At 42.2% G+C, this 27,834-nt stretch overlaps 1 protein-coding gene across 1 annotated transcript; it reads left to right on the top strand.

Moving 5' to 3' along the window:
* Positions 1–27,668, top strand: LOC138118425 (organic cation/carnitine transporter 2-like). Its single transcript, XM_069029381.1, has 10 exons — positions 1–465; positions 8,977–9,080; positions 11,638–11,792; positions 13,154–13,325; positions 14,284–14,410; positions 17,982–18,082; positions 20,958–21,172; positions 22,412–22,594; positions 23,078–23,213; positions 23,781–27,668. Exons 1-10 carry the CDS (start codon positions 73–75, stop codon positions 23,866–23,868), a joined length of 1,674 nt encoding a protein of 557 aa, XP_068885482.1. The 5' UTR covers positions 1–72; the 3' UTR covers positions 23,869–27,668.
* Positions 27,669–27,834: the final 166 nt, after the last annotated feature.

A 27,834-nucleotide genomic window follows, 5' to 3' on the forward strand; every position in this document is an offset into this window, starting at 1 on the left:
ATGGCGCGGGGTGGCTGCTTCCTGCCCACGCCAGACTGCTCCGCGGGTCCGCGGCCGTAGCTCGGCTGCGCCATGCGTGACTACGACGCGGCCACCGCCTTCCTGGGCGAGTGGGGCCGCTTCCAGCGCCTCGTCTTCTTTCTACTCAGCGCCAGTATCATTCCCAATGGCTTCAACGGCCTCTCCATCGTGTTCCTGGCCGGCACCCCCGAGCACCGGTGCGTCGTGCCCCGCGGGGCCAACCTGAGCGGCGAGTGGCGCAACGCCAGCATCCCTCTGGAGCTGCGGGGCGGGCAGGAGGCGCCGAGCCGCTGCCGCCGCTACCGCCTGGCCGCGCTCGCCAACTTCTCGGCGCTGGGGCTGCGACCCGGCTCCGACGTAGAGCTGGAGGCAGTGGAGCAGGAGCCGTGCCTGGACGGCTGGGAGTACAGCCGCGATGTCTATCGCTCCACCATCGTCACCGAGGTGCGCGGCCGCGGGAGCGGGAGGGGATTCTTGGGCAGCCCCAGGGTGCCGGGGAGAACCGTCAGGTTATCGCAGCACCGGTGCAGTTCCGCCGCGTTCTGGCGTTTCTGCCGGCACACTGATCTGCTGTGAAACCTGCCATGCGGAGTTTATTTTGAGATCTTCTGTTCGCTTTCGTTTGCATAAAAACGAGGAAGGAAATTTTTAGAGTGAGGGTGGTCAGACCCTGGATTGCCCAGGGAGGCTGTGGATCCCCAATGTTCAAGGCCAGCTTGGATAAGGCCTTGAGCAGCCTGGTCTAGTGGGAGGTATCCCTGTCCATGGCAGGCACTAGATGATCTTTAAGGTCCATTCCAATCCATTAACATTCTTTGTTTCTGTAATGGGCTTCGAAGTGCAGCCCGTTTCCTTACCCAGCGAGACTGGTCACCGTGTGTAACTGCTTATTGATTCATCAGGTATCTGTGCAACGGGCTGGAGCAGGGTCAGCACTGGGTTCAGCTTGCTTGGTGTGACAGAGATGTCTCTTTGAACTGTGGAGATGAACAGCATTTGTGTTCTTCCTTTAAAAAAATAAAGGTGGTAGAACTCATAGAATCACAGAGTGGTTTGGGTTGGAAGGGGCCTTAAGAAACATCTAGTTCCAGCCCCCTGGCATGGGCAGGAACACCTTCCACTAGACCAGGTTGTTGCAAGTCCTGTCCAGCCCTGCCTTGAACACTTCCAGGGATGGGGCATTCATAATTTCTCTGGGGCAGTCTGTGCCAATGTGTCACCACTCTCAGAGTTGAGAGTCATCCTGAGTTGTGCAAAATGCACAGGTTGGGGAGCCCTGGTTTGATGCTTTATCCAAAGGGCCCTGAACTTTGCCGTGTGCCCACAGTGTCTCTGCTTTGGTCTCTGTGCTGGGACAGGTCATGTTTTTATCTGTGCAGATACACCCCTTGAGTGTCAAGTCTGGGGTGTGGGCAGCCAACCAAAGGTGAAGCTGTGCTGATTGTCACTCTGTTTTCAGATGAAAGCTGTCCAGGCCCACAGCTGCAGGTTGACTTAAGGAGCAAGGAAATGGATTTTGAGGAGTACTTTTGAGGAATACTTGAATTTCAATACAAGTATAGGCCTTTTTCAGAAGGCTTACAAAGTTTGTACACTCCCATTGCCTGGACATAAGTTTTATGGAGCTGGAGCTCCATAAAAAATCTGCCATTTTTTCTTGCTTTGCAAATTGGGTTGTGATCAGTGTTTGGATAGTGATGGGTGTGAGTACTAAATGACCATAAGCTGATCTGGGCACAGAGGACTACGCGTGACTTGGGGAACACAGAAGAGGAGCAATGGCAGCACAGGGAGGATTGGAAATGGGACATTGGAGTTGTTGGAAACTCAGTCAAGGGTTTGAGCGATTCTGACAAGTGGTGCAAGGCATTGCCTCATCTTTTTGTAATGAACTGCTGTCTTCCTCGAGAGGAAAGCTGCTCAGAATTTCTAGGCTGCAGTCCTTGCTAAAATGCACTGTTGTGAAAGGCTGAGTGCTCTCAGGGCAGTGTAAGGCAGTTGGCACCTTCTCAGGCAGGCCTGTTCACAGGCGGACACACGGGTGTTTTGAGTGTTGTGCTATGATGGTTATCCTGGCTTAGATGTGGTGCTTTGTTTTTGGAGCTTCACTCAGCTTTGGCTTGATGTAAATTAAAATGTCTTGAGCTATTGGGGTATCATCCAGGAGTTTTACAATCTATAAGAATAGGGAGTTGCTGACATAGTGCTGAGACTCCCCAGCCCTGGCCCGTTGTCTGTGTGACTTGGCAGATGTCCCGTGTCCGTGGGAGGCAATGTTTGTCTGCCTAGGCATCGTGCACTGAGGCAGTATTTTTTTCTCCTTTAATATCAGTGCTTCTGAGGGAGTTTTGCAAGAGCTGTGGCCTTTCACACACTTACAGGTTTTCAGTGTTAAACTTGTTTAATTTCTTTGCTTGGTGGTGCTGCTTTTATGATTAACTAATCTTGTGTTTAGTTGCATATCTCTGACTTGTTGAATAATCATGAGGACCTTTGTCCCAGATTTCTATAGCTGACACTGGGAGGGGGAAGGGGGATTTTTTTTTAAAGAAAGTTTTTTGCTGAATCTCTCATGAATTTAGAGAAACCTTGTTTATGGTTCTGCTTTTCAGGGGAGACTTAAAACATTCAGTTCTCTCCCACTTGAAGAGAGACTTTCTTTTCTAACAGACTAACAACAGAAGGTTGTTATTAGCCAGTCTGCAGTATTTAACCAGCTCCAGTGTAACAAAATCCCATTCTATCTTTTACTCTTTGAAATGCTGTAGCTCAGGGGACAAGAAGGGCTTTATTTTGGCTCAAGAACCCAACTGTGTAATTCTAATTCCTCCACAAGTCCTGTAAAAAATGAATGTAGGAGTAGTAAAAGTTCATACATGGTAGTAAAAGGATTAAACCAGGAGTAATTAAGGGAAAAGGTTAAATTCTGCCAGTCATGGCTGTTATGGAGCTATACAGAATAACCTGGAGTAGAATTGAGCAGTGGACTTAAGGGCATGAGTGCACTAGAAATATGATATAATGGGGTGTTAGATGATACATCAGTCTGAACATTTTAGTTCACACAAGAGTAATTCTTAAACAGACACTGAATTTTGGATACACTTATTCATCCTCAGCTTCTAAAAAAGGTGTTATATTGGTCATCAGTTTGAAATCAGTGCAGGTGGTATATGCCAGATTTGCATGGTTTGTTTCTGTTTTGCTATTGGCAAACTTTAGGGACTGTTGGCTTTTGCAGAGGAAGGATGCACATGGTGGGAATTGCCAGGTGTTCAGAGGCTTAGTGTAGGGCTGGTGTTCCATCCTGTATGGGTGTTCAGGGAGAGAAAGTTCTGTGCAGAGACAAGGGCCCAGAGGTTTCCATTCTCTACACCCCAGGGATTCAAGTGCCCTGCTGTGCTGTCAGACCCCACTCCCTGGAGATGAGTGGGTTATGCCGGGGCTTCAGGAAGCAAGGGGAGACTGCAGCAGTGATATGTGGACGACACAAATGGCCTCTGTGGCACAGATGGTTAACCAGAGGTTTCAATGTTCACTCTGTTGGAAGGCGACAAGTGAAGGAAAGTGTTGTTTCACTTTGCCAAAATAAAAACACAGGCTTATGCTAGACATTGTAATTTATAGAGTCATAGAATCATAGAATGGTTTGGGTTGGGAGGGACCTTAAAGATCATCTAATTCCAACCCCCCTGGCATAGACAGGGACACCTTCCACTAGACCAGGCTGTTGCAGGAGTGGAGCCAGCAGCTGAATTGTAAATCAACCCTGTGTCATCCAGGTTCAGTTCTCACCCAACTCTTCATTAACATTAGCCACCTCCATTATTTATCATCTTTTAAAACAGGTGCTTCTTTGTTATTGTTGTAGGTTAATATCTGCTTATCTTTGTGGCTGAAGTTCATACTTAGAACTTCTCAGCTCTGGGAGCTGAACAAGCTGTGGGAAGACCTTTAGGTGATTTGCAGGTACAAAAGCTTGGTATAGTAAGTCTTGTCAGAAGAAGGAAAAGAAAGTCTAGTTTTCATTTAATAGGTAAATATGAATGTCTGACAGATATACAAAGGTATTTGTAAAATGCTGTGTTTTTCAAGGTGTGATTTAAAAAGCACATCATGCAGTACTGTTCAGAATTGTACAAAGTGCAGGTATTTCTGACATTGCAATATAAAATAAGATTAGTATTATTAAAGAATGACAGGCCTGCAGTTGATATTGTTAAATGGAAGCAGTGCTCTTTCAGAGGCACTGTGGACAGTTAATGACAAGGTAAAATTCCCTTTATGTCACCTTTACTTTTAAATTCAAACTCACCTCAGGCTTCTCAGTTGCTGAGGGCAGTGCCCCGTTTCCTTTTTCTCCAGCCATCTCAAAAATATGATGTATGGGGAACAGTTCAGTTTCTGCACTGGAATTGTAAAATATTTGGCAATTTCCTTCATGTTCTGTGCAAGTTTTATCTCTGTAAAAAAGTAAAACAACTAGAGGGGGGGAAATCAAGCAGAATATGTGTTTTGTAGATACAGACTTCTGTTTGCTTTAGATAATAAGCTTCAATGTAACATCTAGAACTTCTAAGTATCTGGAATATACAAATGTGTTTTTAGAGGAAAGGGTGTTTAATAACACTCATCACTCTCAAGTAAGCAGAGAATACTTGTGTGGATATAAACAAAACCAGATTCAGAATCAAAGGTTGTCAGTACTTGATCGTGAGACTGAGATTTTTTGAAGAATCTGCCTCTATTGGGTGAGAGGACCAAGTGGAAGGAGAGAATACAGGGTATTGGCCTAGCTTCAAAAAGTCTTGCTAACATGTTGATTTTTAAAAAGAAAATATTAATACATGGAACTACCCACTTAATTTTTCAATTATGCATGTTATTCTCAGGAAGACAGGAAAAGAGTTTAAAAAAATAAAGGAATGGGAAGATAGTATCTTGTAGCTGTAAAATTTTTTTCCTATAAGGCTTTTCCTTGTAGGACAGGAGTATAACCAAGTGAGGCTCTTGAAGTTTTGTATTTGTCACAGTCCAGCTTTGTTTAGGGTTCTTGTAATGGCATTAGGGAAGGGTCTTGAGTTTGTGGGAGGGAGGAGATCCAAGGGAGTAATTTATAGAGTTTTTATTTTTCATAGTTTTGTCACTGGGCTTGCCTTTATAGCAAAGGATTTGGAGACATGGTTCCAGGCAGCTGGCATGTAAGAGATGAAGCAGAATTTGGAAAGTGCTCTCCTAGAGAGGTGTGTGATGACTGTAAGTGCCTGGGACTGTTTCATATTCAGGCCCCAAACCTGTGCTTGAGAAGCAACTGCTTCAGTCCCTCTCCTTTTTGGTCCCCCTGCCTTCTAACCCAAACTGTCCACATTCCTGGCCATGTCCATAGCATGTCTTCTTTTCTCCATCCCCTCTTCCCAGCTGTCTTCACCAGCGACTGTCATCAGCCAGGAATCTGCTTATGGAGGTGCATAAGCACACCCCAACTCCAGTGCACAAGTGATCATTTATGCTGGGTGTGAGGCTGCTGACAGACATCACCCAAACCTGATTAATTGCCTGGGAAGTACAAAAATCACAAAATATCTCTAAGATGAGTAAGAAGACAAGTTTAAACTGCAACAGAGGATGTCCTAGAGTTATAACAAAATAGAGCAAGAATGCTCTGTTCCATTGGGTACCAGTGTTGAGCAACTCGATGCTTCACAACATCAGCAGCTGCTCTTTGAAAACAGAGCGGAAATGTTTTTCTCCCATTTGAAGCCCAGATACCTTGCCAAGGTTAACCTTATCTTGTTCACTGGGGCAAAGGCTGTTACAGCTAGCAGGCTCGTTCAAAGGATACTAGGAAGTGAAAATAGCACATGATTTTAGAGCACTGGGTCACGGTATGCTGTGTCCAAACAGCACTGCTAGCAGCAGGGTTTAATTAGTAACTACTCCTGGGACACTTGCTCTTTTCCATGCTGGTCTTCCAGCAGTGATGCTTTGGTGACTTCCTCTTGGACAATGTGCAGTTGAGGGAAGGATATGGTTGCAAAATGATTCTGGAAGGCTGATGCCATCATCACTGACAAGCAATATAATAGACCTTATAGGTGTGTCATTAATAAGTTGAAGACTTTGACATTTATTTACTGCGGCAAAGGGTAATGGACCTTAAAATCCCTTTGTTCTAATTGTTGTGCTTCTGTGGAGTCTGTAAATAACTGGTATTGAACAACCAATGTAGTTCTGCTCAGAAGTTTGGTGTTGAAGTTCACTTTGGTGCCTGGTTCAAGTGGTCGTAAGCATGACAGCTCCTCACCATGCTTTAACAGAGAGGCCAGAAAAACAAGCTGGTAATCATTGCCACATTTGAATGCTCAGTATAATGCAAGAAGGTTTTGGCAGAGCTATGCTAAACGTTTTAATACCATGAACTTTTCCAAGAAAGGTCTCCACTTCAGTGATCTGAAGAAAATGTTTGTTATAGAGCACAAACATGCCGGTGTCTGGAAATCCAAGTGTTCTGCAAGCCTTGTGCCAAAGTGCAGGGTGTAGGACAGATGAAAGGAGATGGTGGACTCACAGGCACAGGGTAATCAGCTGGAAAGTAATGAGCTATTTAATAATGACAGACTAATCACCAAGAAAGATTTTAGTTGAGTTATTGAGGATGTCTGACTTCAGTAGTTGATACAAAGATAACTTTTTGTGACTAGGCAAGTCTTTATAACAGCAGGATTTGTATTTGTGGTGTTTGTTTCTCTGGTAGGTGTTATCAATACAGAGGAATATTATAACCACTAAAACCTTTGGCCTGTATAAATTATAAATTTGGTAACAATCATTTGCTGGTATTTCCAAGTTGCCATGTATATTTTACTTAAGCTTCCTAGCTGGTTTAACCTCTGTGGTCATCACAGAAAGGCTCAAACTTTCTTTAATCTATAATGAAGTACAGCTTTTGTTGAATAATACAGATTTAACTATAAATGTTAATTATAGTTCATAATCTAAATGATATTGATAACTATAGTAAGTTCAGTTCCTTACCATGAGTGGGATACATTTGATAACACATTAGAAAGCCACAGTTCTGGAAGGAACTTCTGTAGTGATGCTTGATTGATGGTGTTGGTGGGATGTACTGGAGCACTGCTGGAGTGCTGGTACCTGAGCTTCAGGTGCTGTGAGGCTGGAAAGGTCTGCGGAAGAAATGTTGAGGGTTATGAAATCTGATAGAATGAGAGATTTTACAGACATAAAACCACAAACAGATTTATCAATGGAGAGGTTATGAAATGACCTGAATACAGTTACAAATTGGAAAAAGGTGCATTTTGACCTTAAAAATAATAATTATGATGACTCTTACAAGATAGTGTAAGGACTGGCAGCTAAAGTTAGACAGCTGATGAGAGTGCAGCCTGTGTGAATGGCAATAATTCATCTCTGGAACAGTTCCCAGTTTTAATTCAAAACTGGATGCTATTCCATGAAATAAGTGATGGCTCAGTTGCATTTTGACACAGGGATCTGGCAGTGGAAGGCCATTGCTGGTGTTGTTCATTCTCTGCATAGTTTTAAGTGATCCTTAAAACATGGACTAGGATGTAGTTGTAGCATGACTGTTAACAGGCTGAGGGCTGTGAGATTCCTGGAGTCAAAGGCTTAGTGCTGAGGAGGTGGGGCTGACAGACAACAAAACATCAGCATTCCCACATGCGGGACTACGGGACTACGGATGAGATGGGTGGGGGAGCTGGGACACACAGCAACTGCATTTCTTATGGAGCAGATCAAACCATTGAAGGGTGTTCCAGTACAATTTGAAAAAAATATATACTGAATTATTTGTAATTGGGAGACAAGGAGGATTAATTATTAAGGTAAGGGTAAATATTTTCATTTAAGCCTTTTTAATACAGATTTAAAAGTAAAATTTTCCATTGCTAAAACATCAGAAGGGGCCCTGAGGGAGCCGTTTGAATAACTAAGCTCAGGAGGGTTTGGTCTCGCATCAGAAACATCTGCGGCCTCCCAGTTTCTCTCCTGCAGGGCTGCAGCACCTGCCCTCTGGCAGCAGGTACTGGGAGAGCTCTGGGAATTCCTCCAGTGACAACATAGCTGTGAAGGAGGGGATGAGGGATCCCTGCTGGGTTTTGTCATTTCTTCTAATATTTACACACACATTCCCCCCAGATAACCAAAACAGGACTAAGAATAATAGTGGCCTATGTAGATGGAAAAATAACATGAGTGTTGTTTCAAAAGCATCTGACTGAACTGGGTAGGAGCTTGAAAACTATTGAAGACTTTATATAATAAATATTTTCTTTTATTCCTCATTTTTGTTTTAATTTTTGAAGTCTTTGTTTGCTTGGTGTATATTTCAATTTGTATTTCAAAGATTTTAATTGAAGTTAGTTAGATTTCCAGTGAAGAATGAGCAGTCTCCTGTCTCTCAAAATCATATTAAAATGTAATAAAGAGGCTCCTTCTTTCTATATTCTTGTTTCAGTAGTTCAATTTTTCTTAAATTTGTGAATTTTTAATAGGAAACATTACTATATGCAGGGAAATCAAGTTAGGGAACTGTTTGCAAGGTCATGCAGTGGCAAGACAAGGGGGGATGTCTTCATACTGACAGAGGGCAGGGTTATATTGGATATTAGGAAGAAATTCTTTCCTGTGAGGGTGGTGAGGCCCTGGCACAGGTTGCTCAGAGAAGCTGTGGCTGCCCCATCCCTGGAAGTGTTCAAGACCAGGTTGGACAGGGCTTGGGGCAACCTGGGATAGTGGAAGGTGTCCCTGCCCATGGCAGGGGGTTGGAATGAGATGTCCTTAAGGTCCCTTCCAGCCCAAACTATTCTGTAATTCTGTTCTCACTCCTTCCAAACCCAGCTCAGCAGAGTTTAGGAGGGAGGGGAAATCCTGTTAATTAAAAGACTTTCCAATTCTCTCTCCCTGCAGTGGAATCTCGTATGTGCCAACGACTGGAAGGGACCTCTGAGCACCTCCCTGTTCTTTGTGGGTGTCCTGCTGGGATCTTTCATCTCAGGACAGCTCTCAGACAAGTAAAGTATATACCCCAGAGCTGCTGTCTCTTTGATGCTCATTTGTAGGCAGTTCTTGTATGTCAACTTTCCTACAAGTGTGTTTCTGCAACCACTAATGTGTCTTTGTTCTGTAACTGTCTAACCTGAGTGTATACAGAGTGTGTAGAGAAATGTCCCGAACTAGAACAGAATATTACAAAGATTGTTAGTAGGTGTTATCTATATCTGTTTGTTCTTGCAACAAAATCACTCTAGAGCAAACTGCTTTTATGCCAGAAAATAGGCATAAGAGATAAGTTTTGTCTGGAAAAATTGGATCAATGACATTCTCTTCTATTTTGGACTATGTTCAGAGGGATCCCTGAGGCTTGTTTTCCTTTTTTTTAGGTCAAATTGGGATTTCTCTTTTTATAAACAGCTATAGCTTCTCTTTCTTATCATGAAATACAGCATTGAAGTCCAATGATCTGTGTTTGTGGAAGCTCCAAAGCATAAATACTGTTCAGCTACTCCAGAGAAACAAAACTTTCTTCTTTATAGGTGCAAACATTAGAAAAGAAGGAAGGCACTATTAGTTTTTGTGATGCCACCAGTTGGTTCTATTTTGTAAAGCTCAGTTTTTCTGATTCTCTCCCTGGGATTTGCTGTGCAATGCATTGTGTGCTGTCTTCCTGATTCCCTGAGAACAGTATGTGGTCCTCTAATGTGCTGATACTTGCAGAGTTTCTGTTTCATTGAAACGTAATCTCTATGCCACAAATCTTGTGGCTTCATTTAAGGCCTTTCCATGGTTTCTTTCCTATCAGGTTGGACCAATCTTGAGCTCAGAGACAGTGATCTTTAAAAATTAGCCAGGCCTCCTGTACTTCTCTCCAAAGCTATATGCCATGATTTTTTTCCAAAAAAGTCCCTGGGCAGGCCAGTGTTTGCTCTCTCTGTGAGCCTGGCTTCTGCTTTGTTCCTCCCCTCATGATCCTGCTCTTCAGCACTGCACGGCCAGCAGGCTGCTGCCAGCCTTCACACCCCCAGACAGTGCTCCCTTGTTTGCATGGGAGTCCAGCAGTGTCTCCCTTTTGTCAGCTCCTCAGCCATCTGTGTTAGGAAGTCATCACTGGTGAGCTCCAGAAACCTCCTGGGTTTTGTCCTTCCAGCATGTCCTGGAGTGATTGAAGCCCTTATGATGGCCAGTGCCTTTGGACATAAGGAGGGTTCCTGTGGTGCCCTGCAGCAGGCCCTATTTGCTTCTTTCTGATCAGGTGGCTGCAGCAGACACCCGCCACCCTGCTAATCCCAACCCATGATCTCAGCCGGCTTGTCACCCATCCCCAGGCAGAGCTCCATGCCTTCCTGCTGCCCTCCCATGTGAGGGGCGATTCCCCTCTTCCCTGTGGGGAATCTCTCACCACCTTTTCCTGGTGCTACTGCTTCAGAAGGTTCAGGTACTTCCTTCCAAAGAGATCCTTGTCTGCTGCAAGGATCCCGAGTGTCTCCCATAGTGACTACCTGGCAGGTGAAGCAGGAGTTGTTCCGGTGCTGGAATCCATGAGCTTCCTACCTTCACACTCCTGGCAGTCTTCTGCAGCTCCTTCCCGTAGTAGCACAGATCCTCACCAGGTGCAGGTGAGGAGGCCATCGATGCAGCTCATCCAGTTACTTGTAGCCACTGAAGGACAGCAAGCTCCTGGTCAAGAGCTCCTTCTCTCCACAAGGAGAATGCTCCAGTGAGGCTGCCTACAGTGTTCTGCTGCCTGCGGTGAGCCTGAGACATGAAGGTTGACAAAGTATTTGGGGGGTTCAAGTAACAGTCTGTTCTTCATGCGTTGTGACACACCTGATGCCCATAGCACTAGCTGTAGACCCGCAGGTCAACTTGGACTTTGGAGTTGTGAAACCTGCACTCAGCATGTCCTGTCCCAGCAACGTGGGGCTGCCTGGGTCAGGACATCAGCAACCACTCTTAGATCAGCTTGATGGGTTGAGTTTAGTTGAATTTCTTTTCTCTTTGTTTTTTGGGTTTGTTTTTTTTAGTACTTCATCAGGACATCTTCTAGAATCCCTTAATTTTGTTCATTTTTAAACCAAATGGAGTGAAGATTGTGGCATGGGGTCGCTGACTGCCAATAGCATCTTCCAAATCTGAGGTTTACCTCTTTTCCAGAAGCCTTCATTTTTTTTTCTTTTTCAATGTGTTGATCTGTGTCATGGACTGTGTGCTCCTTGGAGGAGGAGAAGCATTGGATACTCATGCACTTTAAGTAACTTGTTCCTGATGATTTGTTTCCTGGCTCATCCTATCAGTAAGAAAGGAATAGTGTTCTGGCATATACTTAAAGACAACTTAACTAGCAGCCCTTGGAATATTACTTTCTCTTGGCCAGTGATTTTTTTAATGTGTTTAGAATAGTTGTGCCTGTGTCACATTTCCTGAACCTCTGCTTTTTGCAGACATTTTTGTATCTCCTTAAGTATGCATGTAAGTAATTTTATTTTTCTGTTTCTGAAGATTTCATTCATTATGTTGTTTAATCATATATTTTTTCCCCTTCTCTTTCTTTTTTTAATCTGTCCATGGAAGGTTTGGCAGGAAGAATGTGCTGTTTGCGACTCTGGCAATGCAGACTGGCTTCAGTTTCATACAGGTCTTCTCTACCAGCTGGGAGATGTTTTCAGTGTTGTTTGTGCTGGTTGGCATGGGACAGATATCTAACTACGTGGCAGCATTTGTTCTTGGTATGAAAGTCCTGCTGGGCACTGCATGAGTCCTTTCATCTTGTGCTTTTCCTGCTCCTTTTTGGTACTGTCTTAGGGTTGATTTGTTTTGCCAAGCAACGCTGTTAAGAGTGTGGTCTCACCATGCATGGATAACTTGCCTTCTCCTTGGAAACTTCCAGCTGATAGAGGTGCAATTCGAATTATTCCTGTGGTTGACCATCCTAAAAGAGGCGAAGCCCCAGAACCTGACTATTTGAAATAAAGTCCATCTTCTAGTTGGAGAGATAAGACATGTGTGACATGATTTTTTGGGGTTTGAAACTAGATGATCTTTAAGGTCCCTTCCAGCCCAAACCATTCCATGAGTCTATGATTTTTCAGGGATTTCTGATGTCCATTTTGGGGCCTAAATACCTGTTTAGTTTAAAGAGAACCAAGATAGGTAGAATAATTTTTATAAACTCTTCTTTAAACAGCCTATAGTAAAAATTTAAATGTCGTCATGACTTTTGCTTTGTATTACTTTCAAGCTACCTAAGACCTTATTTAATCATGGGAATGTGAATTACCTCATGAATCTCAGATTTTTAAAAAAATAAATTATTAGTGTTATTTTCAGTGACCTCACTGTCCAAAGTACCAAATGGTGGCAATAAATTCCTTCCTTCCATGAGGCAAGGAAGGTCAGTTCAGGAGTGAAAGCAGTGCTTAGCTAACCTCACTGCACACAGCCTTCTGCAGCTGTTGGAATCTTCTTTGATTTCTGTGGAAACAAGAAAGATTGTAATTTTTTTTGTCTGTCTTTTGATTTGCAGGTCCCAAAACATTTCAGAGGGGGGCACTGACCCCTGTTTGTGCATTTAATTCCCCTGCCAGTAGCCTGGTCTTTGTGACCAACATGAGTTCCATATGTCTACCCAAAAAGACTGTGAGGTTTTTTTGGTTAAATAGTCTTTTAGAGGGTGATACAGGTTGGGAACTTACTTTAGGCACCTTTGAATTATTCTTTAAAGAAGCTGGTTACTCTTCATAAGCTGGAGAGGATTCTGGAGATCAAGCTAAGGTTAACTGATGAGAATGTCAGGTGATTGCAGCTCCTCAGGTAAAATGTGAGATTCTAAAAAGATAAAATTACAGAAATATGACCTACATACTGAGCTACAGAGATGTTATGTGGCCCAGTTCTCATTCTTTTACTCGTGTAATTACCTCCATTGATGCAGGATCGCAGCATGAAGCAGCTCTGTGGTGCTTCAGCAGAGTGCTATATCCTGCAACTCTGCAGTGCATTTCAAAGCCAATTGCCAGGGGTATTTTTGTTAAGTTACTTGGTTGCTATTAAGTTAAAATGTTAATAATCCCTTTGCTGTTTTGAACAGGCACAGAAATCCTTGGCAAATCAATCCGTGTGCTGTTCTGCACACTGGGTGTGTGCATATTTTATGCATTTGGTTACATGTTGCTGCCACTGTTTGCTTTCTTCATCCGAGACTGGCGGATGCTGCTGCTGGCTCTCACCCTGCCTGGGCTGCTCTGCATCCCACTCTGGTGGTGAGTATTAACTAACTTACAAGACTTGAGTCTTTAGAAGGTCCTGTCTGCATATTTTTAAGATCACTTCAAGCTAATGAAATTCAGGAATGGGTGGGTGAAGAATGGATGTTGTGTCCTTTACTCTCCCAGTCATTTAGCTGTCAGTCCATGGTGTTGTATGTGATCTGACTGGTGCCCAGAAAACCTATTCTTCATTTTCTCGAGGCTTTTGTAAAATTAAGTCTTGTACATGCAAAGAAAGCAAAAAAAGGTCAATAAAACTCATACTTCTGCACCAACTGAAATTCACAGGCTTTTAAGTATAGGTCTGATCTAAGGGCAGAAGGAAAAACCAGTTGTTCTGGGCATTGGTAAGGTGACACAGATATGACAAACTACACTTGCGCAGCTGTGGGGCTTCCATGTTTTATTCTGTAGTTGTTAAAATACTGCTTTTGGGTGGCATGTAAAGCTGAAATAGTCCACGTGGTGGTGGTGTTCCTTCACTTACAGTAGCAGTTGTGTTTGTGCTTCCATCCGGGTTCTTACACAATCGAATGGGTGGGGAATTCCGCTCTCTAACTTGCTTTTCTGTGACAGAATTTCCAGTGACTAATTTTATATGTGTTAGCCTCTAAGGATATGCTTCTTAACATACAGCGTGCTGCTTGTGTGTCCACATTTCTGAATTTCTTTAATTAATGTTTTCCCTTACTTTGAATGTTTGGATTGCTCTTTTTTCTGAGTTGTTGCTAATTCCTTCAGCGCTTCTGAAATCCATAAGGGCATATTAGTCTGGTCTTGTTCCATTCACTAGTCTGCTCTGGTAAATCTGATTTCTGTTGTCACTGCACTAATTCCTGCAAGACGTGGCATGTTTGGAGATCTTCCTGCCTGCCTGGAACAATGTGTATTGGTGCCTTCAGCAGTGCTTTCTATGGAAATGCAGGCTTGTTATCCTCAACCTTCTCTGCAGGGTCATTCCGGAATCTCCACGGTGGTTGATCTCCCAGGGGAGGTTTCAGGAGGCAGAAGACATCATCCGAAAAGCTGCAAAAACTAATGGCATTACAGCCCCAGATGTAATACTTGACCCTAGTGAGGTAAGATTTGTTTGGCAGTCCAGTTGTTTGCTGGACTTTATGTACAGCAATTAATTCCAGACAGATGAATGGAGTTATGCCTGCACTGTGTTATGTGCTTCTCAAGTGGGTGAAAGATCATCATTTTCTGCTGAAAAGCACAATACCCTTTCCTTTCATTGAGATTTGCAAAGCCTTTGTGGTCCCATTCCCATGGGAATGCCAACATGAATTCTAATGCAAACATCTTTTTCATCCAGTTTACAGCTGCCCTTTTCCCTTTAAAACTCTATTTTTCAGGGGAGGATAATGAATTTGAGGTGCCTATTGCTTAGTGATCTAAATACTTGCACCAAACAGATTCTGTACTTATTCAGTCTGTAATATAACTCTGTATAAGTCTAACACAGGGCTAATCCTGGCCAGTGACATTGGAAATACTGTTACTCTAGTTCATACTCAATTCCAATTTCTAAGCCACGTTAAGGAAAGCAAAACTTGAGCCCCTTTCAGGTGAAGTAGTGACAGGTATCTTTCCCATCTCTTTCTTCCTACATGCCCCTGTTTTCTCTGGAAATCTTCCCTTTGTCTGAGCTGTTGGGTGCCCTTATGGTGTAGAAGCAGTTCCATACACATTCAAACATGACCTCCAAAAGTCAGACAAACCGTTTGCATATTCCAGGAGAGTGGGCACCTTCCTTGACAGATGTCCAGAATCTGTCTGGGCAGTTGGTGGTTGACAATTGACAGTGTCTTGTCATTTAAGTGAGAATACTTATGATATATATATATATAACAAGTAGAATATACTTACTTGCTTTACAATGCCTCTGTCTTGGGCTAAGGAAAATGGGAAGCCATTAGGCTATAGGTGTTTGCAACTGAGATTTGAAACAGGTTCCCTTGTGTTGAAGTCAGCTGAGGTGCAAACAAAGCTGTTTGTCCAGACTTCTTAGTAGATAGTAGGGCAAACATCCTGATCTTACTGGAACGGAGTGAGAATGCCAAGAAAACACACTCCTGATACCTTTTTCTCTGGATCTTCATTAGAATACACCTTTTCCTTTTTTTTCTTCTTCCTTCTCATGCTGTAGCCATGAAAACTAATCTCCAGCACTGCAGCAGGAAAACAGACAATAAGCTCTGGCTCCAACACCTGCCTAAGGTCACTGTTTCCGGAATCTTCTCTTTTGTTCTTAGAAACACTGATATGTTTGCTGTCTCTGAATGGGGTTGGTTAGTGAAGCAGCAGAAGGCAGGGTCAAGAGTAGGGATTTTGTTCCAGAGAGTGCTGGACAAGGGGAAATGCTGATGTTGCAGCAGGGTGGGCTGGAGAATGTAGTGCATATTTACAGACATTAGCACATCAGCTCTCAAAAATGTACTAACTTTCTGACCATCAAAGAAAAATGAGCTTGATCAACATGCAGAGCTCTGTCCCTCTACTTTCTAAGGTAAAAGTTATGCTGTGGCCAAAAGATCTGTGCAAAACTCCTTTGCATCGGTGGTGTGTTTATGCTGGTCTTGTGTCTGCTGTCTGAAGAGCTGGAAAGCAGAAGGCTTACAGCCTCTTGAGGGTTTAGGAAGCATGTTTATCCTGCAGAGGTGCTCAGAAATCTGGCTGGCCCTTTGCCTTCCTGCATTTGGGATGGAGGAGCCACCCGAGCTTATGTTTGGAGAGTCCCTCAAACACCGTGCAGCTGGAGAGAGGCAACTGCAGAATTTTGACTCCAGAGATTTCAAGCCAGTTGAGGTCCAGGAGGTGACAAGTCACAAACCAGCTGCGGAGCACAAATAGGGCCTGGTTGGTTGAATTATACCTTAAGAGGGGGATAGAAATGTTTGGATGATAGGTTTCATTTCGAACCATCATTTTGGCTTCCCTGCCCTTGTCTCATAGCTTCTTGTTTGAGCCTGTCCTGGTAAAGATTATGTTGTCTGCTTATCCAGCTCTTAAAAGGCAAGGGCCCTTTTTCTCATCAACTGACTCTGAATTTTTCTCTTCCTGGTTTTGTTTTATGGTTTGCTTGTTTCTTCTTTTTTTTTTTTTTCTTGTTTCTTGGCAACAAATAGTGGCAGAACTGGAGGATACTTAGGAAAGATCATGTGATTTATGAGAAATGGCTATGAGCTGTGAAGTGACTACAGTTTGTGTGATGTAAGTTTGCCTGCAGGCAGTCAAAGGTAAAGGACTGTTTGCCTTTTGTAGAAAATGGGATTTATGAAAGCAAATACACTGAAATTTGGTGTGTCCCAGACTGCTATGTCATTACCCAGATCTTCAGAACCAGCTATCACTTAGAAAAATTACTGCAGAGGTTACACAAACTCCAGGTTGCTTTATCAGAGCTGATAGTTTTAATCAACAGAATTTATCCTCTTAAATCACCTTTTCCATATTTTGAAAAATCTCTCCCTTGGTCCCCCTCTTTAGGAGTCTAAATTAAAGTCCTAATTAAAAAAAAAAAACAACTTTCTTTTTTTACAGTCTTACCAAGCACAAAACTTGTTCTCATACTTCATGGATGATTACCCTTGCATTGTTTACATGGAAGTGATTTTATATTGAGGGGCTGGAAAGTTTAATGGGAAAAGGAGAAGTTTGTTGTCTTTTTGTTTGTATTCTTAGAAGATGATCTCAAAAACAGACTAGATAATGATGGGCACTCTTCAGCTTGTTAGCCAGTTTGTCTCAGTTTAAATACATTACTCTTAGGTCCAGCTTGAGGAGTCATTTACTAACTCTGCCCAGCTGCAGTTTAATCTTGTTGACTGTTGCTGTGTCTGCAATGGACATAGAGGACAGTTTATCACTTTTTTTCCTGGTGTTTGAAGACTATTCTGGGTCTTTTAAGATGTCCTTGGTCTTCTGGCCGTTAGGCTAAAGAAACCCTCTACTTTTTTTCAAAAGTCTCATCATCCTTATTACTCTCTTCCCGTCTGAGTGCAGTTGATTCACCTGATTCTTAAGGTGCAGTGCTCAAAACTGGACATAAGAACCCTTCCAGTAGTGACATACAAATCAGGAATTAATGCTGTTGCTTTATAATTCAAGTAACAAAATGCAGTTGTTTCGTGAAGCCTCAGGCAAAGAAAATTATTGCGATAGAATCATAGAATGTGCTGAGCTGGAAGGGACCCACACAGATCATCAAGTCCAACTCCTGGCCCTGCACAAGACACCCCAAGAGTCACATCATGTGCCTGAGAGCATTGTCCAAATGCTTCCTGGGCTGTGTCAGGCTTGGTGCTGTAACCACTTTCTTGGGGAGCCTGTTCCAGTGCCCAACCACCCTCTGGGTGAAGAACCTTTTCCTGATACCCAGCCTAAACACTCCCTGACTCAGCATCACACAGTTTCTTTGAGTCCTGTCACTGGTCACGGGAATTAAGAGTTTCAGTCTAAATTTTAAGTGACTTTAAATTAGAGAGGAGCTTTTATTTTCACAAGTAGTTGGCTCTTACATGTGTTTTGTTAGAAGTCGGGCACCTGTTTTAGCAGATCAAAATACTGAGGTATAAGTTGGTTTCATAATTATTTTTTCAGGAAGTTAAAGTTCCCATGTTTTGTTTGTTGTTTGCTCTTTTACAGCTACAAGATGTGAATTCCCAGAAGCAGCAGACATACACCATTTTGGATCTAATGAAAACCCGAAATATCCTAACTATCACAATTATGTCAGTGCTTCTTTGGTAAGCAAGTGTGATTCAGGAGTATGTAACTTTAAATACTAAGGTATTCTGAAGAGATACAGACAAAACCAGCTCAAAAATCAATGACTAGCTGGCTGGAACAACAAAATTCTGGTTACATAGGTTCTTCATTTTGGTGACAGTGTAGAAACACATCTGGATTGGTGTTCCTTTCTGAAGCAGTCAGGCTTATCCTGAAGGGAGCAAGAATCCAATCAGCTGGCAATGGATGTGTGGGAATGCTGCCTGATCCTGGGCCTTGGGGAATGTTCTTCTGACGGTAACAAAGTCTTTTTAGAGGAGTGAGTCATGCCCTACCCCCAGTGAGACTACTTCTGCCCAGAGAACTTTTGCCCAGGGATCTGAACATAATGCCTGACTTAGGGGAGAATCTTTCCATTTCTTTTGTATTGGCTCTTAAAGGGATAATGCTGCCTTTTAAGTTCTCATATGAGTTTTCCCTATATTTTCCTGCTGTCTGCTTTGTCTACTTGTCATCTTCAGCTTGGTTTTCACTAGCTGAAGCCATACTTAATGCTCAATTTGATTAAATGGTTGTTATTTTCCTTTACTAGAAATCTCAGTAAAGCTGTAAACAGAGAGGGTAACTTAGAACCTGCCAGAGGCTCTACAAGTGAGGTTTAATTAGTACATGTACCTAGTGACCAAACTAAGAAGGTCCCTCAAGTGCTTTGGAGCCAACTAAGTTCATATGCTGCCTTTTTTGAACAATGTTCCTGCACCTTAGTGAGGCAGAGCCCTGGAGTTCAGTCCACTGACCTGCCAGCACATACAAGATGATGTGGCATCTTGGGTCAGAGGATGATTTGGCTAATATTTAAGCCAGATTCTCTGGCCCATCACCAAGCACAAGGCCACAAGCACTGAGAAGGAAACCTGTGCAAAAAACAGCTCAAAAAGTAGAGTAATGTTTGTTCCTTGCAGAAATGTCACTAAGGTGTCTATATAATGTCTTACCTCTCAAGTCCAGTTGCTGACTCTCATGTTTAATCGGAAGTGAGACTGCCTTACTTCTCATCTCCTTGATGTGGGGCAGTAGCTCCTGGGCACAGCCAGTTTTGTTTTGTGTGGTTGTAGAAATCAAAGGCAAAACCTGTTTGAACAGCACTTTTGGTAGGATGAACCAGCTGAGAGAAACACTGACATGACAGTATGTAATACATTCTACTGGATTCAGTAACTCACACTGAAGGGCTTTTTACCACATCAAAAATCAAGTTTTATGATAGGCAGGAAGAGTCAAACAGGTACTACAGTTGACTTGCACAATCTTCCCTCGTCTTGCAGAAAAGTATTCAGTTAGGTTGGGCAATTTTTTCGCTATTCTAATTTGCATGTCAGTGACCTAATCTCCTTTAAATTAATTTCCCAAAATATAAAGATATAATATCCTGTGCTTCCTCACTGCACATGGTTTTCCAACCCATGGTGGAAATATACAATGGTATATTCTGTGTCATGAATTAAAAGTTCTTGCAAAAAAGGGCTATAAAAGAGGATGGTTGCAGACAGCAGTGTATCACCTTTACATAGTGCTGAGTGTTTTGTTAATTTTGACTAAGTAACAGGCCATTAAACTATACCCTTTGCAGGGTTTGTACCAGGGATGAGGAAGTTTGGCTTCTTGGCACCCTGGGATGTGTAACTACCACTAAAGTTTTCCTACAAAATATATAGCTATATCAAGGTTTGCCAGTGTGATAAGCTAAGGCAAACTGCTACCAAAAGGGAGTCCCGGCATTACAGTTTGTATATAAAAACTCCAAGGAGCACAGGGTGTGAAAAACACTGCAGAACTACTTCTGAGAAGAACAGCTTAGGGCAGGGCACCACAGCAGCAGGGAGGGGGTTACTCTCAGCTGTGTCACTTCATACCTTCCCAGGTACATTAAGCAACTTTATTTTAAGCAACTGGACCATGAAGGCTCTTCCAATATGCAGTGAGGAGGAGGAAGAGCTAATCTTTTGTCAGTGGTGCACTTGCTGCTGTGCAGTGATTTTGCTCCAGGTTCTGTTATAAGGTAGATGCTGGAGGAGATGAAGTGCCAAGTGTTCTGTGCTTCATGTTTGCACCTAGACATGTCCTGATCCACTGCCCATTGTTTCCTTGTTTACCACATTATACTTGTTGGTGAAGCTTAACGTTCTCTACCCAGCATCTCGCAAGACATGACAGGGTTTGTCTCCAAGGCCAGTTGTGTATTTCCCTGGATCACATGAAAGCCAGCTCTCATCTGTCAGGAAATTAAGATGGCAGTGGTCCAGTCACCAAGCTGTGTCCTGCTGCACTGACCAGCCCAGGCACCCAGCCGTGCCAATGTGATTTGGATGCTGCCCGGCCCGCTTGGGGCATGGCAGAGAAAATCATGGGCTGTTTGGGCCTGCCAGGATGCCATACTCCTCTTCTCTGACTTCATACAGAAAGCACGGAGCATAATGACCCAGAAACAATGCCCTCCACCCACAGCTCCCTGGTAAACATAATGGAAAGCTGCTATAGGCCTCAGCAGCAATAAAATTCAGCAGCTCAGACTTTCAGATTAAGGCTATAAACTATAGGAATGGCAACTACTGCATTACTGCAGTGTGAATGACCATCACTTTCCTCCCAGGGTAATGTATTTTTTTCTTTGAAATCAAGAGCAGTCTGAAAGATCAAAAGCATCTGCATGGTTTAACTGTTAACTTGCTGTTTCTGAAGTCAACACTTCAGCTGCTTCAGAGGTGAACAAGTCTGCCAGATGCTGAATTTGCCTTACACAGCCATTTCTGTGCTTGATGGAAATGTGGAAGAGGTTCATGCCAACCTGAGGAAGAAGAGAGATTTGTTTGACCCTGCTGTTGTTTCTTTCAGGATGATAATATCGGTTGGCTATTTTGGACTTTCTCTTGACACACCTAACTTGCATGGTGACGTGTATGTGAACTGCTTCCTCTCAGCAGTGATTGAAGTCCCAGCCTACATCATTTCCTGGCTGCTGCTTCGCAATCTGCCCCGACGGTACTCAATGGCTGCTGCGTTATTCTTGGGAGGCTGTGTTCTTCTCTTCATTCAGCTGGTGCCTTCACGTATGGAATCGTTAGTTGATCTCACATATGTATGATAGGTGACGTGCAGTACCGTGCACAGGGTGGATGTGGAGGAAAAGTGTCCTCAGGGAAGTAAATACAGATACTAATGTCCTATCTTTGCCCCTCTTCCTTGGTTCTCAGTGCTCTACACAAGGAACTCCCACAACATGTCATTCAGATACAGTTTGAAAGGTGGGGCATTGGCTTTGTGATCTGTTGGGATTAGAGCTGTAGTCCAGTTTTGCCTCTAAAGTAACATCTCTGTAGTCCTGGTAAGGTCCAGGTGTAAAACCAGGACTAGACCAATCAGAATTTGGTAAGTGGAAGTTACCAAGAGGCTGCCAAACTCACTTCCCAAACAGCTATTGATGACTTTAGAGCTTGTTTAAAGTGTTACATTCAATGAAGTCATTGTGGAAGCATTTTTGATAAGCAGAGATGCTTGTACTGAATTACTGTTAATAGGTAAAATAATGTGTAGCAACTGAAAAGGAGGGCCAAGTAACACTTATGGGATCTCAAACTGTATGTATCTTTAGTCCAGTTAGATTAATAGGGCTGTGGAGTCATTACTGATAATAATGTTGAATGTAAGGGGAGGTGTTGTTGCCTAGGACTCATTTACAAATCAAAGAATATACAAAGGAGAACTTGCAAGAACTACCTTGTTTATTTTATACAGGTAATATGTGTGCTGCATTCTCAGGTTTGTTTTTTTTTCCCCTGGTGTTCGAGTCAATTGGACACTGATATGATCTGGTTTGATTTTCAAATCTTAACTGTCCCAGTTAAAGTCAACTCAAATTCCTTTAATTAAAGTACTATCGCTAAGAATGTTAATGAAACTAAGAATGTTAATGAAAAAACAGGTTTTTAGGAAACCTAAAATAAAATTGTTTCAAATGTTTTACTTCGTTCACTTTATTTAAAAGGGATATACGGCTTTTTTTGCAACAGCAGAGGTCTGGCCCTTGAAACCTGAGAGGATCTCAGCAGTTCTGGCTCTGTTCTTATTTTATACTTGGCAGGAAGCCCCATTCTCAAGAGAAAATGGAAATGTTGACTTCTAGCTATTTAAAAAATAAAAAAAAGAACGTTGCTTATGTTTGTGGATATGTACAGGGAAAAAAGACACCTGATACTGCAGTTAATTAGGCAGGAGTTACACAAACACAAAGGAATTAAGGAATACCATGAATTGTGAGAGCTAAAGTCCTTACTGTGTTTGGAATTCAGATATTCGTGCGCTGTCTATTCTACTGGTGATGTTGGGGAAGTTTGGAATCACATCTGCCTTCTCAATGGTTTATGTTTACACGGCTGAGCTCTACCCAACAGTAGTAAGAAACATGGGAGTTGGAGCAAGTTCCATGGCCTCCAGACTGGGCAGCATCCTCTCGCCTTACTTTGTTTACCTTGGTGAGTTAACTGGTCTGCTGGAGAGATGCTCTGGAGACTCAATTCTCTTGCCTCAATAAGGACACTTCTTACAGCTATTTATTTCTGCTCCCTTGAGTTCCTACAACAACATTTATAACAACATATACTTTGAATGTCAGGCTGTGATGGGGGTTGGTTGGTTTTGTTTTTACTGAAAGCACAAATCTTGCACTGGTAAAGCCCTGTACCTTGGTACAAACATTACCATGGTACCCCAGAATGGTTTGGGCTGGAAGGGACCTTAAAGATCATCTCATTCCACTCCCCTGCCATAGGCAGGGACACCTTCCACTAGACCAGGTTGCTCCATGCCCTGTCCAACCTGGTCTTGAACACTTCAGGGATGGGGCATCCACAGCCTTTCTGGGCAATTATCAGAGACTTAGAGCTGATGCTACTTTTTTTTTTCTTTTTTTTTTTCTTTTTTTTTTTTTTTTTTTGTGTGTGTGTGTGTTTTCCTAGGTGCCTATGATCGATTCCTGCCTTATATTCTGATGGGCAGCCTGACTGTGTTGTCAGGAATTCTGACACTATTTCTGCCTGAAAGCTATGGTATGCCTCTTCCTGACACCATTGATCAAATGCTGCTGGTGAAAGGGTAAGTGCTGTCTGATCTTAACACGGCTCTGCTCTGGGGAGTGGACTCACCTAGGTATGATCAGAGGGAGAGGCTGGTTTTGGCAGCAAAGGTAGTATTCTGTTGAGCAAAAGCTTGGCTGAAGTCTTGGTCCTTCTTCCCAAGTATAAATGTTCATGAGTACATCTCTCAGCTCCAAATTTGTCATTTGACTCTGATGACTTAATAGAAGTACATCTGAGGAATGCATTTTAAAAATGTGTTGCTTTATCAAGGTATAGGGACACATTGTGGGTTATAATCTATTATTTTAGGTCCTGAAAGTGTCCTAAGTGCTGGGGAGGAGCTGAACTTTTCCAGTTTAGTTCAGCTAATCTAAGAGGGACTGAGAGCGCTTGGCCTTTTGTCATGGCTCTGGTTGAAGATGACACATGAGCATAGATGTAGTAGTATAAGACCTGTTCAACTGAAGTCAACAGGATATTAAAATTAGGAGGCTGTAATGTCAGACAGGACTCTGATTTTTTTTTTCTAAGTTCTCTGATCTGTTTTTAAAGTTATTTTCTTTTTTCTTTCTTCAACCCCCAGATTAGAATACAGGCCTCCATCTAGTACCACGAGGGATTCCAAGGAGGAAGAAGAAAATCCAGAGATTTTTAAAAGCACAGCTTTTTGATGGAACTCCTATGTACTTCCTGGTGGACTGAAAGTTAAATGGACTTTTCTTCTGAAATTCATTCTAGAAAGGGCTAGTGGCAACACTGTTTTCTGTAATTTTAACCTTATTTATTAATTTAAACACTGTGTTCCCAACATTCTCTTTTTATATGAACATAAATACTTTGTAGCCTTCAATGAGATTTTTCAGCCACGGTTGTGTTCCTGCAGTACTACCATGGAGCAGAATCTGATCAATCCTTTGTAACTTTACATGTATAGTTCAGCTGAAAGATACTTGAAAATGAGTTCAAGGGCTGGCAAGGTGCCTGGATTATTCAGTGAACCTTCCCCCGAGGTAATGCTTACATCAAGAGGTAAAAATTGCCTGAAAAAGCTGCTCATTGCTTTTGGTTCCTTGACTTCTGTTTCTGGACAGGAAACTTATTTATTATAGTGAAGGTTATGAGAATGCGCCTCTCTGTGATCTTACTCAAATGACTTTGCATGTGCTGAATTTGTTACCAAATTGAGAAAGATGCAAAGAAAGGTTGGAATTAATTCTCAAAATCTGATATGTTTTTATTCAGCATAGACTGAAAGGATTGTTTTGCTCAAAGTATTTAGCACTGAAATTTTGTTCACAAAATTCACTTGATTCCAATGCTGGATTTCAACTGTACCTTCTTGGTGAAGTTGTTTACATCTGACCTTGGATGTGGCCTGTTTTCAGGCAGGATTTATTCTAAATAATGCAAATGGTTTCACCTGTGTATTGAGGGAGTGGTGTTAGTTTGGGCTTCTCCCCTTTCAGTGTGTGGTGGAAGTTTTATGTGTAAATTGTTTTAATGTTTTCTGTGCAATTTGGATAACGGAAACAATTCTCCTGTCCTATGTTTTTCCCACTTGTACATATACACACTCACACAATTAATATATTCACTTGTAAATTTTTGTGTTAATCATGCCACTGCATTGACCTCATCATGGAATGTACTGAGAACAAAACTCCAAATATATTTCTGACCACTGGTTCTCGATCCTCAAGCATCAACTGTATGATTGCTGTGAGGTCTGTTGTTCCGTTTAACTTGTGTAATCAGTGAATTGCTTTTAAATCGTTTTTTAAAAACCCAGCAAACCCACAGATCTTGTTGACAGTCTGCCAAGAAATTGTTCCTTGTGCTGTGGAGTTTGGCATTACCTGTGTTTTGTTAAATATACATTATATCTGTACACACAGTCTCTATTTGTGCTGTGCTGGTTATAGTGTGACAGGTGTGAGCAGTGAAAGGTTTCTCTCTCATGGCGCTTGTGTTTTGTTCTGTCTTGTTAAATTAAGACAATAATAATAAACAGCCTAAACCTTTGTAGCCTAAACTCTCAGGGTCTTACTCTATTGCAGCAGCTGGTTGGGGAAGTTTTGCATTTTCCTATGGTATTTAAATATGTAGGTAGTGTTGGCTGATTCCAGTCTTTCATTAATCAATATCCCAAATTCTGGCCTTGGTAACAGACTCCAGCAGTGGGACTGATGTGTGCCTTGGACTGCTTGTCACAGGAAGAAAGCAGAAATGCTGTATAGACTATAGTGGTTTGGTTTGGTTAAATTCTTCCTACCAGTGTCTTGAGCTCTAGGGTTTGCTTCACTTTTCCTTCATTTTCTCACCTCTTTATTTAGGATTTTAATGTCTGAATGCAGCAGGAAGCTGACCAATATCACCCGGCCAGAGAATGATACTGACAAACATAGTGTTGTCAGCTTTTCCAAGGAAAGAAATCCAAAGCTTGGGTCAGGTTGTGTCACTCCTGTTTAGTAGGTTGACAAGCCCTGAGCAGGCAGGTTTAAAATGCAGCGTGTGATTTGAGGCTACTGCCAAAATTGAGAATCTGGATTTTACAAGCCTCACTGCACATCACAGAACAGCCTTGACATGAGCAAATACATGTCAGGGGAGTGCATGTAACAGCCAGTTCCCCTTGCCCAAAAATATGACCTGATTTGTAAGGCTTACAGCCTTAACTCATTGCAAACATATGAGTATGTTGTAAAACGTAGTACAGATATTTTTCTTTGTAAACCTTATGTCTAGGAACTGGAACATAGAGAAGCAGCATTTTTTGTGTGTGTGTAGAAGAACAATCTGATAACCACAGGAATCTGAGGCAAAACACATTCAGTTGCAACTTCCTTGTAATGAATTTGCCAATGTAAACAACCATGTCCCATAACTCTCTTCCTGTAAACAGCTTCAGAAAATACCCTGAAATGTGAGATACATGCTTGCCTGATACATGATTTAGTCTGGAAATTCCAGTCCTAAAGTGCAATGTCCATTTAACATCTGTTTTAGGTATAATTTCTTACCCACTGTTTTATCAAAGTATTTGCCTTGAAAGAAAGACTTTTGCTCTTGAATATTTGAATATTTAAATATTTTGATGTTTACTGAAGTTCTTTGTGAGGTTTTCTGTTGTTATTGTTGGTTTGTTTGGTTTTTTTTTTAATCCAGAAAAATCAGGGAATTTCCTGGTTGTGATTAATACTACAAAACTCAATGGCAATCGCTTTGTGTCAAAAAAAGGTTTTTTCCCTTGCTCATGTTTTTAAAAACATAAAGTCTGAGTCAGAAATGAAGAACATAACTGATACAGCAGACTGGGTTATTTTGTACTTACTGTTTTATCCTACTCTTTTCAAGTTCAGCTCTAAACCAAGGATCTTGTTCTACTGGGTAGATAGAATCCAGCTAACAGGCATCTCCAAAAGAAACTGAGGAAATATTTCAATAGACAAGATATAGATAAAAGGACCTGATACAGTCATGGGCAAATTTTAGAGTGGCAGCTGTGCTGGCAACAGATATGATTTGCAGCATAGAGTGTGACTACAGATACACCTGCAGAATAGGGAGAAAGGTCAGAATTGACCTTTGGAAGAGGAGTGGTGACAAACCTGTGTGCTTATGCTGTGTAGGGGGGAAGATGAAATAGACTTTGACATCTAGACTGACCTTAACCTGGGAAATCCTGCATGGTTTGGGTGCCGAAAACCTGTATCACAGCAGCAATCCATGTTATAGTTACCTAGTTAGGTAGGATTCCTGTTGCCAGAGAACAATCACAATGCAGTATCTTCACCAAGGGAAATAGTGTATGGCCTCAAGTTGGGGACAAGGATCTCTTCCTTTCCAGATCTCAGGCTGACTCCTGTCATCACCTCAGGCATGTCAGATAATCATGTGACTTCGGTTTCTTTGCTTGCAAGTGGAAATGCCATTAACTCAAAAGGTACCACAACTACTTGTGATGTTTGTGTTCCACAGTCAATAATTGTAAGAATCTCTGACTCTCCTGACAGTGAATGTAATTGCTCCCATGAGCATCATTTAGTATTTCATCTTCCACAACGAGGTAACTTTGGCTGACTTCTGACATTATTTTGTGAAGAGGTGTGAACCCTTCCCCCCTTTCCAAGTGAGCATTTGGCGTGGGTGGGTACACAGGAAGGGGGTGCATTGCCTAGGGAGCTGGACTGCAATACCTGTTTCAGTATTTCAACTTAGCCCTAGCAGTTGTAAATGATTTTCTAAAAACATGGAATCGGCTCAGGACCATAAAGCCTTACTTAGAAATGTCTTTGGGAGTACCTTAAACTGGTAATGGCCACAGCCTTGTATATAGAAAGATATATAAATTTCTTCTAAGAATGTAAATATTCCTAGCTGTACCTACATTGATTCTTACCCTAGTTTTTTTATAGAGAAATGCTTGTTATTTGTAAAATTCAGAATAAAATATCTGGAATTATCTTTAAAATGGCATATTCTTTCTATTTTTTCATCTTCATGTTTAGAAATATATCCTAGTATCTATTGAAAGGCTGTTGGTGTGAAGTTTCATTGTTTAAGAGCCAGTCTGAGATCTCTTGGATTGTCTGTACCCTGGATCCTTGTGTAAGAGGTCACTGTGTACATCCAAATAG

The sequence above is a fragment of the Aphelocoma coerulescens genome, chromosome 13, assembly GCF_041296385.1.
Source record: "Aphelocoma coerulescens isolate FSJ_1873_10779 chromosome 13, UR_Acoe_1.0, whole genome shotgun sequence".
NCBI lineage: Eukaryota > Metazoa > Chordata > Aves > Passeriformes > Corvidae > Aphelocoma > Aphelocoma coerulescens.